The following is a 15,489-nucleotide window of genomic DNA, read 5'->3' as shown; positions in this document are numbered from 1 at the left end:
ATGGACAAAACCACTGCCAAGGACTGGAGAGCTGATCTTGTGGTAGCAAGCATGACTTGTCCCTTAATCTAATCAGGGTCCGCCCTGATGGCTGTGTCCAGGAATTCTCTCCAATGAACGTGGCAACCTTAGTTCGCATCTAAGTGGTGTGATGTGTTTTAAAGATGCTGTAGATTTGCGGGGGCATGGATTCATGGCTGGAAGCCCCACTAGACTGGGAACAACAACACTCAAGGGAGCTTCCTACAAAAGGTTTGTCAGGCCTCTTTCTTCCAGATTTTCAGATGACAAGCAACTGCAGGATGGACAGCTGTGGCTTAAAGAAGCTGTAGCTCCTTCCTTGCAGGTTTTGGGGAAAAGGTTGGGTGGGCATCTACTAGGGGTGTGCAGTCTTGGATTTCCTTTTGCTCCTAGGAGGCAACACGTTTCCTATCACTGCACCAGCATGTTGGGGAGAATGGATTGCTATGCAGCTGGTAAAGGTCCCAGAGCCCTGTCGGAAGAAAAGTTGGCAACCAAATATTCGCAATTCGCAAGATTTTGAATGAATGAATGCATGCATGAATGAAGTGTTAGTTTTGCTCTGCAACCACTCCCAAGCTTTACCCGGGGATGGGCTCCTTACCTTTTTTACCGTTGTTCTGCCAGGATCCCTGGGGGACAAGATTTGGGGTTAGGGGAGGGGTGGCCTTCCACGGTCCTTGCTGAGAGGCTCCCCTGACATTAGCATTGCTTTGGCTGCAGAATGGCAAGAGCCTCAGAGTCCCAGCTCGGAGCCCCAGTTCCATAGGATGTAAGCTGGGGCTGGAAAGGTGAGGCCGAGGGCTGCTAGAGAAGGTCTTCGGGTCTTTTTCTGGAAGGTCCACGTAGAGCGGGCCGTTCAGGCTGCTTTTGATGGTCTCGGGGACCAGTGGAGCAGCCTGGGTGTGGGGCCCTTGGCTCTGCCTGTCGAAGGACATCACTGCAGTAAAAGGAGGACAGCGGAAGGCAAAAAGGTCACACCACATCCCTGCCTTGAGAGTAAACATATCGCTATTTCAGCATGATGCCTCTTGCACACCGCCCAGAGCCTTTGAATGGAGCCGTATATAAAGGTGCTCTACTGGATTGTGCTGCTTTGTACACACAGCTGCCACGAAGTCACCCTGTGCATCCCACCGATAAGTATGCAGCACTTGAACATAGGAAGCTGCTGCATACGGAGTCAGGCCACTGGTTGCTTTAGCTCAGTATTGTAAACCCTGACTGGCAGCAGCTCTCCCGAGTTTCATATGACAGTCTTACCCAGCCCTAGCTGGAGACGTCACGTGTTGACCCTGGGCCTTTGGCATGCCCAAGCATGTGCTGTGCTGCTAAGCTATGGCCCTATTCCCTGAGACATGTATGCATAAGCATAGACTGCCTTATCCTGAATCAGAGAATTCATTATTCAACTGCTGGTTGGTTGGTTGGTTGATATTTTGATATGCATGCTGCCTTTCATCAGATGTTCTGGGCAGTGCATAGCATAGAGCCAGCTAGGCAATATAAAATAGTTAACACAAATATAGCACTAGATGAGATATACACAGGCAGCATCAGAAATCAAATCCAGTATCAGGGCCATACCCAGCCAAAAAGATGGGGGCAGTTTATCTGGCCCCCATCAGCCCTGAGTGCAAGCAACAGTCAGTTATTTATAAACTGTAAAATGTATTTATATTGTATTTATTTTTTTTAAATGGGGATGGTAGAGAAAATTGGGGGGGACACAGACTCTCCCCCCCGCCCAGGAGCTGCAGGTCTGTCCAGCATCTTTTAAATCAAGAATACAGAACTAGCATCATAATCTCCAGCCTCTAAGACACCCCGCCCCTCTGCAAAACTTCATAGGCTGCAGGAAGAGAACAGTCTCTTCAACTGGCTATGAAGGACCAGGAGAGAGGGGAGAGAGCAGATCTCCCCAAGAGAGGGTTCCACATTCGGAGGGCAACCACCAAGAAGGCCCTGTTGCGTGTGCAAGACAACTGAGTTTCGCCTGGAGTCAGCCTGCACAACAGGCTCCACCTGGTCCAATACTGGCTAATTCATCCCACAGTGCATCCCAAAGGTCCTTCACAGCATTGTTCACTGTGATGCTTTGTCGCTGGAGATGCCACGTGCCTGGAGCTTTCTGCATGCAATTCATGTACTTTATCTTGGAGCTGGGTCTTTGCATGCCTAGGAAGTATCCCCCAGCTACATGCTACATGTGCTATATGCAGCTGTCAACAAGAGTCAGAACATTTACGATGTGGTGATGCTGGCAGATTGTCCACACAGGTAAGGGCTTTTTAAAAAAAAATTTTAAGGCACAGATCACAGGGCACACCACATGGAAATTCAACTCTAAAGTGCACTAGAAAACAACCACTTCCAGAGGGGCCACCATGTCAGTCCATAAGAACATAAGAACAGCCCTGCTGGATCAGGCCCAAGGCGTATCTAGTCCAGCATCCTGTTTCCCACAGTGGCCCACCAGATGCTGCTGGGAGCCACAGGCAGGAGCTGAGGGCATGCCCTCTCTCCTGCTGTTACTCCCCTGCAACTGGTACTCAGAGGCATCCTGACTTTGAGGCTGGAAGTGGCCTATAGACCTCTGACTAGTAGCCCTTGATAGACCTCTCCTCCATGATTATCCAAACCCCTCTTAAAGCCATCCAGGTTGTTGGCTGTCACCACATCTCATGGCAGAGAATTCCACAAGCTGATTATTCATTGCAGCATGAGCTCTCTGGCCTGGTGGCACCTTAAAGACTAGCCCATTTATTGCAGCAGAAGCTTTTACGGGCGACAGTCCACTTCACCAGAGGCACAGCAGTGCCCCTCCCCCTGCCCAGCTTCCTACACAATGTCGCAAAACCATGCTTACTAAGCTGACATGAATTCCAGGCAGATGCATTGCTGCAAGTATTTTGGAGCAGAACCAGGGGATCGAAAATAACAGAATGGACCGCCGGCTAATTGCTTGAAGCTAGCTCTGAGCTAGCTGGACAATCATCTGGGGTTAAGTGGGAGGGGAGAAGCTCTTCTTGAACCAGGTGCTCTGCTGTTGGCATGTAGTACTTACGCGATTTGTGGAAGTCTTGGTTATCTTTGGGCTCGTACCACAGCAGTTGGCTGCTCAAACTGCTGGTTGTGCTGTAATTCTTGGAACCGGAGGTAGATTTCCATGTGTTTGAAAGCCACGGAGAATCACTGGAGTCTACCCTGCAACCAAGGGGAGAATAGCTACAACGCTACCAGACAGCAAAAAGATGCAGGGTGTGAGAAGCTTTAGTGCAAATGCAAAGCAAGAGCTTACTCACCCTCCACACACTCCCACAGGCTTCCGACCTACTTTCAATCTCATGACCTGGTGATGCTGTGTCCATATGCACAGCAGGGCCCTTGCACAATTTTAATAGCGCCACCTGCTGGCCAGCTCTTGCTTTTGAAGAACAACTTATTACTCCTTTTCTGGCAAATGGTGGTGCTTCCTGAAATGCAAGATCTAGCACCTGACAGAGCATGCTGCAAAAATGCAGATGGGGAATGAGTTGCACACGGCGAGGGATAGTCCCGCAGGTTCCTGGATGGCAGGAAGCTTAGAAGCTCACTGGGTGACTCTGGGCCAGTCATGTATCTCTCAGCCTAACCTACCTCACAGGGTTGTTGTGAGGATAAACATAACCATGACATCTGGGCTCCTTGGAGGAAGCGCAGGGGAAAAAGGAAGGAAGGAAGGAAGGAAGGAAGGAAGGAAGGAAGGAAGGAAGGAAGTGTGTGTGTGTGTGTGTGTGTGTGTGTGTACACATCCTAGCACCCCAGGGGAGAAGGGGGCATGCATGATGGGGAGGGGCTCAAATGATTTTGTGTTGGTCACACATTACACAAATGGGGCCTAAAAGAGGGAAACCCCCAACTTTCCCCTTTGGTGATGAAGAGTGGCCGATTGCCTCATGCTGTACCCCTGGATTACCACCAAACATGCCACAAGGTTTAACCACTTTGCCAATAGATCTGCCTGCTTTCCACCGATAGCCAGAAGCAACAAACACGTGCCCCTAGAGCCCTGGAGAGCTTACCGGTGTTTGATGATGGTGTCATCACTTGCATTCCTGTACAAACCTGGGGAGCACAAAATGAGATAAGGTTGGTGCTATCTGCCAGACATACATGTTCATCTTCAGGCTTCAAAAGAAGTGTGTGTCATCATACCTGACAGAGGCACTCCCTACCACCAAACTGGACCTTATAAAAAGATGCCATTTATGTTCCCTAGACTGATATTTTTAAACAGAAAAGGCTGCTTCTGAAGGGGTGATCAGAATAAAAGAAACAGCATTGGGAGGGGGCATTGGGGGGCAGGGTTGCTTTCCCACCAAATGGCTTTTCTCCTTGCAGGGTTCCAAATTATGATTGAAAAATATGGTCTGGTTCACACAGTCATTGGGATCTAGGTTTAATGTGGGTTACTGATGTTAGCATAACCCAAGTAATGTGGGTAACTGACATTGAAATGTGGGTTACGGACAGTGACCCAGTACTGTGGGTTACTGATATTGGCATAACACGGGTTCACACTGACATTAGTGTGAAGCCAAGCCAAGGCAGGAATATTAGATTCATCATGGGCCATAAGCCACCTTGATGTGGGTTCACACAACCACGCTAATGTTGGTAACCGACATTAGGCCTAGATTCAAATGGTTGTGTGTACCAGTATACAAATATCTGTCATATTTGTATTTGTAAGCTACCCAGACTGTCTGGCACCCTCCCCAGAAAGGATGTCCTTGCAAAGGACTTGATGTGCCACCTTCCCTATGAGCCTATGGTCAGACCCCATCGAAGAAGGGGTCCCCTCACCTTCACCGAGTGCATACTGCCGCCCCCGGCTGTACTGCCGGGCCTGCTTCTGGCAAACGTAGACCGCCAGCACCATCAGCATGATCCAGAGTGCTGAGCCCACGCTGGCAATGAAGACGGGCTGGCGCACCACTTCCAAGACGTAGTTGGACATTAGGTCGGGCACCGTCGCCATCTTCCCCACGGTAGAGTCTGCAAGGGGCGAGATGATGGAAAGGCCACCTTACAAGGAGACTCTCAGGAAAAGGTTTGGGGTCTGAGTGCAGCCAGTGGCTTCATTAGCAACAGCTAACATTTCCCAACAGTATTGCTGGGAAGGACCAGCACTGAAAACCCTGGAAAGGCTGCTTCCAGTCAGTGTAGACAATAGTGAGCTAGATGGACCATGCGACTGACCCAAGAGGCAGTGTCGTGTGTTCATGGATTGTGCAACTATGAATTTGAAGAGAGGCCATAGCTCAGTGGTAGTGCATCCCTTTTGCATGCAGAAGGTCCCAGGTTCAAGCCTTGGCATCTCCAGGTAAGGCTGGCAAGGATGCCTGCCTGAGACCTTGGAGAATCACTGCCAGTCAGTATAGAAAATTGTATTAATTTTTGTTTGACCTTGTGGTTTGAACCCTATGGTTTGACCATAGAACAATTACATTTCCCCCCAATTAGTATAAAGGAAATGATGCTGAGATATAAATGATAGAGAAAGAATCTAGTAGATATGTTAATGGCAGGAAGAGATTTGGATATTCCAGAATTAGACTTTTCAATCAGAGCATTTTGTTAATTTTCTTTAGCTTCCTTTTATATTACATCTCTTAGCTTCTCCTCTCATTTTACACTGTGATTCTCTTGCTTGAAACTAGGTAAATTTCCAACCTTCATTTTACATTGTGAACCCCTGTGTTTTAAATTTTGTAAATGCACTTTTCATTTTGTATTGTGATGTATGTCGGTTTTAAGCAATGGGTTTTTTCCATGGAGCTCCCATGGAGGCAAGAAAGACCCTGGTGTAGCTATATTCCAGAGATAGGAACATAGGAACATAGGAAGCTGCCATATAATGAGTCAGACCATTGCTCTATGTAGCTTAGTTTTGTCTTCACAGACTGGCAGCAGCCTCTCCAAGGTTGTAGGCAGGAATCTCTCTCAGCTCTATCTTGGAGAAGCCAGAGAGGGAACTTGGAACCTAGATGCTCTTCCCAGAGCAGTTCCATCCCCTTACAGGGAAATATCTTACAGTGCTCGCACTTCTAGTCTCCTTTTCATAAGCAACCAGGTCCGATCCTGCTTAGCTAAGGGGACAAGTCATGCTTGCTACCACAAGACCAGCTCCACTGACCTACAGCACTGCACACAGGATTACTGGCCACTCCGACCCCTGCTCCATTGGCAGCAGCTATCTGGACGCAGTATCTCAGCCCATCAGGCAAGCCTGTTGTTTCCAGACTGTGGGTTCCCCCATCTACTGTCCTGTTAAATCCATGGTGGGTTTCATTGCCCAGGAACCAGACCTGCAAAGGGAGACAGCCAGTCAATAACACAAAGACGAGCACCAGCCTGCATCTGTACTGCTTGCAACCTTGATGCTCCTTCCATCTCTCCAGCAGGTTTCAGGATTTTGAGCTAATCATATTCTGCAGCTGTCGCTCGTATTTATCTCCTCGTTACCTGGTAGCCTGTAATGATGCCGTTGTGCATGTCATGTGGAGGAGGCTCCCAGTGGATGATCACGGTGCCGTTCCCACCTTGGGATGCAGTAATGCTGATGCTCTGGGGAGCAGCACTGGGCACTAAGGAGGAAAACAAGAAGTTGTGGTTAGAACTAATCTGCTAACTTTGCTTCCACGATCATCTTAATTGATCATTACCATCTTCACAAGTTAGCACATTTTCAGCTCAAACATTCAGGCATCCGCCATCTTGACTTGGAGTGGATGACATCATCACAAACTATGCCGTTGAGATGTCGCTATGTGCCCCTACAGATGTACCAAATTTGGTTCAAATCAGTTAGGCGGTTCACAAGTTCACTTGTGCCTCAAATGTTCATGTGTCCGCCATCTTGGATTGGGGTAGATGACATCATCACAAACTATGCTGTTGAGGTGTTCTACAATTGTACCAAATTTGGTTCAAATCGGTCCAGGCATTACAAACTTGAAAGAGAGAGAGAGAGAGAGAGAGAGAGAGAGAGCTGGGCTGTCTTATAAGCTTACTTTCCTTAGGTTAAAAACTAGATCTATTTAAAGGCTTTTAGGAGGAGCTGCAATTACCTGCCCAACATGTAGACAGAGGCTCTTTTCAGCCACAGCCTATCTAGCTCAGTATTGTCCATCTAGCTCAGTTTTGTCTACACAGACTGGCAGCAGCTTCTCCAGGGTTGTAGGCAAGAATCTCTCTCAGCCCTGTCTTGGAGATACTGCCTGGGAAGGAACTTTTGTGCAAGTGCTCTTCCCAGAGCAGCTCCATCCCCTGAGAGGAATATCTTACAGTGCTCACACATCAAGTCTCCCATTCATATGCAACCAGGGAGGACCCTGCTTAGCTAAGGGGACAAGTCATGCTTGCTACCACAAGACCAGCTCTCCTCTCGTAGTACTGCTGCTACGAGTATTTATATACCGCTTTTCAACTAAGGTTGAAACATAACACCTCTTTTTAAATTATTTTTTCTTCAGTTAATCCATTTAGAATATTGAGCTAGGCATATTCCTAGCAACTTCCTATGTTCCTCTGTACACATGCATATGTGTCCCCATGCCTAAGGAAGGTCATTCACTGAGCACAGAGTACACATGGGATATTTAGTGTATCATAAAGGTAAATTGTGCCATCGATTCGGTGTTGACTCCTGGCAACCACAGGGCCCTGTGGTTGTCTTTGGTAGAATACAGGAGGGGTTGACCATTGTCATCTCCCATGCAGTATGAGTTCTTTCTACATTGTTACTGCCCGATATACAACGGGCATTCAAACCGGCAACCTCAAGCTTGCTAATCAAGTCATTTCTCCGCTGCGCCCAGGATATGGAATTTAACACTGTATCAACAACTATGGATTCTTCGTGCTTGGGGAGTGGCCAAAAAGATTATAATTCAACACTGGAAAAGCAGATTTACTCCGGAACTTCAGCTTTGGACTACTGAAATGTGTTCATTATCCACATTTGAATTGCTTTTTTTCTACCATTTAGGCAAGGAAGAAGAGTTTCAAGCTATTTGGTCAAAATTTAATGAATTGTATGTGCTCTAGAAGATGATTACATATATATGCATTGTTTGTCGGGGGGTTTTCTTTTCCTTTCATTTCTTTTCTCTTTTTTTCTTTTTTCTTTCTTTTTTCTTTCTTCTTTTTTCTTTTGCTTTTAAAACTTTATATGAAAGTGTTTCATTTTGGGGAGTGTCTTGGACTGTAATGTTTGTTCTTTAAAATAAATTAAAAAATGGAAAGGGGAAAAAAATTCCCCACTGTGCCATAGGTGGCTAGTGTATTTAAAAAGGAGCTGATGTGTGAGCTGTACCTTCTTCTGGGATCCAGAGGTGTCTCATATTGCTGTCTTTGCCATGGGTCTTCCCCGAATATGGTCGCACCTTGAACTCATACTTATAACCTCTCTCAAGCCCTGGAACGATAGTGCGGTGATCTCCTGGGACATGCCATTCGGCCCAATGTGTGCTCGCAGGCAGCAGAGAGCGGTAGAAAACCACGTAGCCGTCCACGTGCTGGGAAACTGGGTTGGCCTGAAAGTCAATGGAGAGAAACCCAGTTTAGCCTCCACATTCCAGACCTGGGAGATACGGATACGGATCTAACGGGTACTTATATAGCGCTTTTAAACAAAGGTCCCCAAAGCGGTTTACATAGATAGATAGATAGATAGATAGATAGATAGATAGATAGATAGATAGATAATGCCCCCCACCATCCCCAAGAGGTCACAATCTAAAAAAGAAACATAAGATAGACACCAGCAACAGCCACTGGAGGGATGTTTTGCTGGGGATGGATAGGGCCAGTTGCTCTCCCCCCCCCAAACAAAGATAGGGCCAGCTGCTCTCCAAGGCAGTCTTCACACAGCTCCTGCTTTTGGAACCTGCCCTCCTGCCTGTCTTGGTTACTCCCTTCTGGTCCTGTGAGCCTTCTATTGCTGCTTATAGCGCTTGATGTTTCCCTGTCTTGGATGGGGCAACTCACCTCTTGTTCTTTCTAACTCACCTTCCAATGCAAGTGGGCTGCGGGAGCAGAGGACACAACAGTGACATTGGCCAGGTCAACCCTGATGTCCATCAGCTCCTTCTGGATGTCTTTGGGTCTGCCTCGGTCCTTCTGGCCAGTGTCCAGAGGACCTAAAGGTAGGGAAAGAGAGGACAGTGTCTCCTTGGTAAACCTGAACTTTATCTTAATCAAAAGATGGGGAGGTCAAGCATTTGCAGTAATTCCTTCCCTTGTATTTGGGTACAAGAGGGTTTTCCTCCAGGGTAGCTAGACAAGAAGTTAGTTCACCATCCAGTAGATATCTGGAAAGCAACTTTAGCTTTTTAAGTCCTGTTACAGTCACTGCAGCTAGAAGCTCTCTGCTTTCTCTTGGGTTTTGCAAGATAGAAAAAGTATTGATGCTTTTGAATTTTGGTGCTGGAGAAGACCTTTGAGGATACCAGGGGAAGCCAGGAAAACAAACAAATGGACCACAGAACAAATCAATCCAGAATTCTTACTTGAGGCGCAAATGACCAGGCTCAAACTATCATACTTTGGACACATTATGCGAAGACCCAGTGCAGCCTTGAGAAGTCCATAATGCTGGGAAAGGTTGAAGGAAAGAGAAGAAGAGGATGACCAGCAGCAAGGTGGGTGGACTTGATTACGGCAGCAATGAATGCATCACTGAGAGACCTTAAAGGCCAAGTTGAAGGCAGATCATCCTAGAGAGAATCTATCTATGTGATCGCTAAGAGTCAATACCAACTTGACGGCACTCAATCAATCAATCGATCAACCAATCAGATACCATTATATTGGTTTGTGAGTATGTTAAGAACCAGGAAGGGGCAGCATCCCCCTTCTGCTACTTTGCCAATCCTGCAGATTGAACTACTTACCCTGTACTGTCAACGACGCCTTGGCAAAGATGGTTCCCACCTGGTTGCTGGCAGTACAGACATATTTCCCAGCATCCTTCATTGTCAGATGGTGGATCTGAAGGATTCCTTCTTGGCTCCATTCATACCTGTGAGGAGAGATGCAGAATACATGTGGGATCCCATAAAAGCTTGACCAACAGTTGGGATCTTCATTAAAAAGCCTTGGCCAAGTGCACTCACCAATGGAGGTGAGGCAGCAGGTGGCAACCAAAGAGAGGGCCTCAATTTGCGACTGTGCTCTAATTATGGGACTTTCTCCCAAGGGAGATCTGCCAGGCACCACTGAGCTACAGTCCCATCCATAGATACAGAAGATACAGAAACATAAACTCTTTGAGTCTGGTTCCACAGCCCATGGTGCAAATTTGAGCAGTGGGAGATGGTAGCAAATCTCCAGAATGCAGCTCAAATACTCACCTTCCAGATGGAAGATCTCCATTTTCCTTTTGCCACTTAATGGTGGGCTTTGGGTCTCCATGGATCCCACATATGAACTGGATGGTGCTGCCAAGTGTGGCTACAACATCAGTCGGCCGACGAGTGAATGTTGGCTTTTCTAGTTCAGGAGAAGGAGACAATTTTATCAGGCAATTCCTCAGGGTAACATGAGTTTAGACCTGTATGGTGATTAGACTTGGTATTAGGGATGTGCATGAATCAATTTTTTTAAAATTTGATTCAAATTCAAAGTGAATTTCAAAAAATTATTTCAAATTTGAATCAAATTCAAATTGAATTTGAAAATTCATTTTGAATCCAAATTGAATTTGAAAATTTGACCATTTTGGTGCCTTTTTTTAAACCAACCAGGGGCCTGAATGGTTTTTAAAAGGTGCCAAACTGCTCTCAAATTGAATTTGAATTGAATTTCAAAAAATTGATTTGAATTCAAATCTGATTGCCCTTTAAGGAGTGATTCAATTCAAATTTGAATCACTCGAATCATCTAGATTAAAGTCAAATTTATTCGAATTTGAATCCATTTGCACATCCCTACTCCATATCTGATATCATGCATCAAAACCCTTCATCTCTTGCCAGCAAGAGGTTTCACCTCTCTGCCCTTCTGTGTTTGCATATCATTCTTTCTCAAAGTTTCCATTGCCTGATGAACCCAATACACTAGGCACACTTGCTTTGAATTCCGTAAAACTGAAAGGAATGTATATGATGGGACCAAGTAAACTAAATAATCCAGGCACTCTTACTATGCACAAGTAAATGCCACATTTCCAATGAATTTTTAAATGGTTATAACACACTTCACTCTTGAAACCCTGATATTTTCAGAATGTCAACATTCAGAATACAACAACTGTGAGTTTCTTACAAGTACATCGGGGTTCTCAGCCTTGGGTCCCCAGATGTTGTTGGACTAAAACTCCCATCATCCCTCAGCCACCATGGCCAAAAGCCATGGGATGACAAGAGTTGTAGTCCAACAACATTTATGGACCCCATGTTGGAAACCCCATGTCTACATCAATACATTTGACAGATAAGCTTCAGTATTATGTATAAATTGAATCCTCCACAAGAGGCAGCTGCACAACAGGAAACACAAACAGACACCAACAGATACCACAACAGAAATCATTGATAAGCATATCTTTCCCTCAGTCAGCACTTCCTCCCTTTGCTCAGTTAGAACAAGCTCATAGCAATTAGTCCTAACATGGCACTGGATATGACTTGATAGAGATAAAGATAGCTGAGAGGACACCTATTGGGTGCAAAGCAAAGCGGGGTGGAAGACAAGATGACACATCCTCATTCTTGACATCATTCTTACCCAAGACAGAGACTTGGGCTGCTCTGCTTGTTCTCTCTCCTACTTGATTGAAGGCCACACAGACATATGCTCCTGAATCACTCTTCAGAGCATGGGCTACCCGAAGCTTTGCACTGGAGACCTGGAGAAACAGAGATCAAGGAAGAGATTGGATCTGAGAGCTGCTGCTGCTTATTATTATTATTATTATTATTATTATTATTATTATTATTAATAATCCAATTTCTATACAGCCCTTCCAAAAATGGCTCAGGGTGGTTTACACGGAGAAATAATAAATAAATAAGATGGATCGCTGTCCCCAGAGGGCCCACAATCTAAAAGGAAACATAAGATAGACACCAGCAACAGTCACTGGAGGTACTGTGCTGGGGGTGGATAGGGCCAGTTGCTCTCCCCCTGCTAAATAAAAGAGAATCACCACATTAAAAGGTGCCTTTTTGCCAAGTTAGCAGGGTCTTCTTCTTCTTCTTCTTCTTCTTCTTCTTCTTCTTCTTCTTCTTCTTCTTCTTCTTCTTCTTCTTCTTCTTCTTCTTCTACCTGGGGCTATGACTTCTTTTGGAGAAGCCTAATAGTAAACATCTCTCTCAATGGCCCTGTTCAGACATAACATGGAACCGCAGGTCCAATGGATCTACGGTTCCATGCCTTCTCCCCCCGCTCTCCCTTCTGCATTTGAACATGCAGTCAGTGAGACTGCAGAGAGGTGGGGGGAGCTGGCTGTGTGGGCTCCCTTCTTTCCTGAAGGACAGTCTGCACAGCCAATCACACACCTTCCTCCCTGTGGAGAGGAGAGCTGGGCTTGTGGTAGCAAGCATTACATCCCCTTAGCTAAGCAGGGTCTGTCCTGGTTGCATATGAATGGGAGACTAGAAGTGTGAGCACTGCAAGATATTCCCCTCAGGGGATGGAGCCACTCTGAGAAGAACAGAAAGTTCCAAGTTCCCTCCCTGGCAGCATCTCTAAGATAGGGCTGAGAGAGATTCCTGCCTGCAACCTTGGAGAATCCGCTGCCAGTCTGTGTAGACAATACTGAGCTAGATGGACCTATGGTCTGACTCAACAGATGGCCGCTTTCTATGTTCCTATGTTCCTCCCTCAACTCTGGTTCGGTGGGGCCCAAACAGTGGTGCCAGCATTTGGATGTAATGCTGGCACCACAGAAATTAAGTTTGCCGCAGCGAAACTCAACTCTGACCAAAAGTTCGGAGTGGAGTTTGGCGAGGAAAACCATGATTGCTTTCTCCCGCAAGCTCCATTTTCCCGAATTTGGACGTATGGTTTAGGAAACTGAAGGTGGAGGGACCTCTGGTTTCCTGTTACGTCTGAACTAGGCCCCTCCCTGCCCCTTCTCCAACAGGAGAGTTTATTCTCAGAAGGAGAAATAACCAAAGCTTCATAGATCCTTCAAGGAACTGGAATGGTGAGGGGTCAAAAACCAAATAGTGACTAAGACTCCCTCTTCCGTCAGCCAAAGTGACTGCAAGACTACGCCATTTCGTGACCAAGACAAACAGTGGAGTTCTGCTCATCCTGCAGCAGGCCTAGAGACTCCAATGGAAAGTGCCAGCAGCTGAGCAAGTTAATGAGGCATTCAAGCCTGATCACATGGAGGAGCAAATGTGCAGTGTGGAGGTACATGGGGAGGATGCCATTGTTGTAGGGAAAGGATTCCATTGATCCCAGTGATAACAGAGCAAGCATGTGTGAGAAGAACCCAGTGCATTAAGAGTCTCTCGAGACAGACATTTAAGGCCCCAAACCTTGCAAAGGTTTATTAACCTTTGTAAGGTACAACCAACTGTGGCCAGCAAAACTCCAGTTTCAGGGCAAAGTGTCATGTCATCAGCAAGGTGGTTGTGATTTGGCCATGATCTCAAAGGGGGCATGTCCTTCACACTCCGCAAGCTCCCTCAGGCAGGTGACAGCTTAACCCTTTCTTCACTCTGCTCCTAGCTATGTGCAATGGAGCTGTCCAGGGCAGGGAGAGAGAACTGTTACTCAAGAGGAAGCCCATTGAACTAAATCATTTAATCCCAGCAAGCCTGAAAACTGCTCTCAAAACTCAGAAAAACAGGTACTATTTCATGACACACATCAACGTGTTAAGCCTGAAACATCCAGATAAGATCCAAAACAGGGTGCATGAACTTGGGGATGGGCTAGTTCAATGGGCTTCCTCTTAAGTAAAAACAACAGTGCACAGGATTGCAGCTGTAGAAGTGTGGCTTGCTTTTAGAGGTGTGTTCGTACACAATGGATATAGAAAGAATGATTTTAACTTTACTGGGAAACAGAAGACTTTACTGCACCTTGTAGCAGCAATTAGTAGGAGGTTTGTGTCTCTTTAAATTTTATGGCACATGTCGCTGTTGCCAGACAGAACAGGGAAGGAAGTGGGAGGCAGGGATGAATTTCTGAGAGGTGATTGCTGTCAGACAGAGGCGCTTAACTCCAGTAAGGGATAAGCCTGCTTTCAGGCATGAGGCTTCAGCGACAAAACCACAGTTCTCGGCAGCGAACCATTGAGAAAACCTCAGGTCCCAATTGGAGTTTGTTGGAGAAAACTGGGGTTAACTTTTGAGGCTTAACAGGGGGTTTGTGTATTCGGTTGTACTACAGTTTCAAGCTCTTAACTGCCGTTAAAGTGTATGTGTGATGCTCGCAGGTACAAAAAGGAGGCGGGGACCTGAGAGTATCAGTCTACCAATCAGAGGAAGCCAGTGTAGAGACAGACAAGAGTGAGGAAGCAAAGAGGAAACCCTTGCTTAATGCCTCGATTCCCAACGCCCCTGATGGTCAACAGGACAAGGTGTCAGGAGTTGGAGCTGTTTCTCTGGAAGCAAAGAGGTGGCAAATCCAGTCCAAGAATCCCAAGAGATCGAACAAGGCACTCATCAACAGTGAGTGCCATGTGCCAGATAACTGACTGAGCTCAAATCTCACTTCTGCCATGAACTTACTAAGTAGCTTTACGCAGTCCCTGTAAGCATCACTACAATATAATATGCATCTTGCATCTTGAAAATTCCAAAGTGCTGCATAAATGCTAAGGATGGCGATCGAGTACCTCATAATGACCATTTTGCTCATTTACAGGGACTCCATTCTTCTTCCATATGATTCGGGGCTCTGGGTGTCCTCTAGGGGGGGTACATTCGAGCAGCAATGGGTCTCCAGTTGTCACCATCAAGTCACTGGGATGAAGCCGAAAATCTTCCTGCAGAGCTTCAAAGAAACACACGCATTCTAAAACAAAGTCTCAGATGAGAGGAATGTTACCCTCTCCCCAAGCTTCTGAACAATCACCAGAAACCCCTGCTAACTGAGCAAAGAGACACCTTTCAAAATGGTGATTCTCTTACATTTAGCACAGGGAGAGCAACTGGCCCTATCCAACCCCAGCACAGTATCCCTCCAGTGGTTGTTGCTGGTGTCTATCTTTTCTTTTTCTTTTTTTTTAAGGTTGCTTGCCCTTTGGGGACAGAGAACATATCTATCTATCTATCCATCTATCTATCTACCTACCTACCTACCTATCTATCTACTCTCTCAGTATCTGGTTAATATTACCAGTGCTTCACTGAGGAGGGCTTTTAGATCTTTTCATTTTCAAACTATGCCTTCAGCAAATCTTGAAGGGAGAGTTCTGCAAACTCCCAGTGGAACAGCACCTTTGTTCTTGTGGTGCTG

General features: G+C 46.2%; 1 protein-coding gene across 1 annotated transcript in view; it reads right to left on the bottom strand.

The window, feature by feature from the left end:
* ROBO4 (roundabout guidance receptor 4) overlaps nt 1-15,489 on the bottom strand; it is a 59,328-nt gene that overhangs the window by 33,721 nt on the left and 10,118 nt on the right. The window contains exons 3-14 of the mRNA XM_053268997.1: nt 14,867-15,024; nt 11,797-11,917; nt 10,422-10,560; nt 9,963-10,090; nt 9,079-9,209; nt 8,384-8,603; nt 6,532-6,653; nt 6,203-6,374; nt 4,870-5,061; nt 4,086-4,128; nt 3,089-3,228; nt 626-961 (exon numbers count right to left, since the gene is read on the bottom strand). Coding sequence (XP_053124972.1) covers nt 626-961; nt 3,089-3,228; nt 4,086-4,128; nt 4,870-5,061; nt 6,203-6,374; nt 6,532-6,653; nt 8,384-8,603; nt 9,079-9,209; nt 9,963-10,090; nt 10,422-10,560; nt 11,797-11,917; nt 14,867-15,024 — 1,902 coding nt within the window. The remainder of the gene's footprint in view (nt 1-625; nt 962-3,088; nt 3,229-4,085; nt 4,129-4,869; nt 5,062-6,202; nt 6,375-6,531; nt 6,654-8,383; nt 8,604-9,078; nt 9,210-9,962; nt 10,091-10,421; nt 10,561-11,796; nt 11,918-14,866; nt 15,025-15,489) is intronic.

Source organism: Hemicordylus capensis, chromosome 8 (assembly GCF_027244095.1).
Source record: "Hemicordylus capensis ecotype Gifberg chromosome 8, rHemCap1.1.pri, whole genome shotgun sequence".
In the NCBI taxonomy this organism is placed as follows: domain Eukaryota; kingdom Metazoa; phylum Chordata; class Lepidosauria; order Squamata; family Cordylidae; genus Hemicordylus; species Hemicordylus capensis.
Note: the sequence above shows the minus strand (reverse complement) of the source record. Positions and strands in the feature narration are given on the sequence as shown.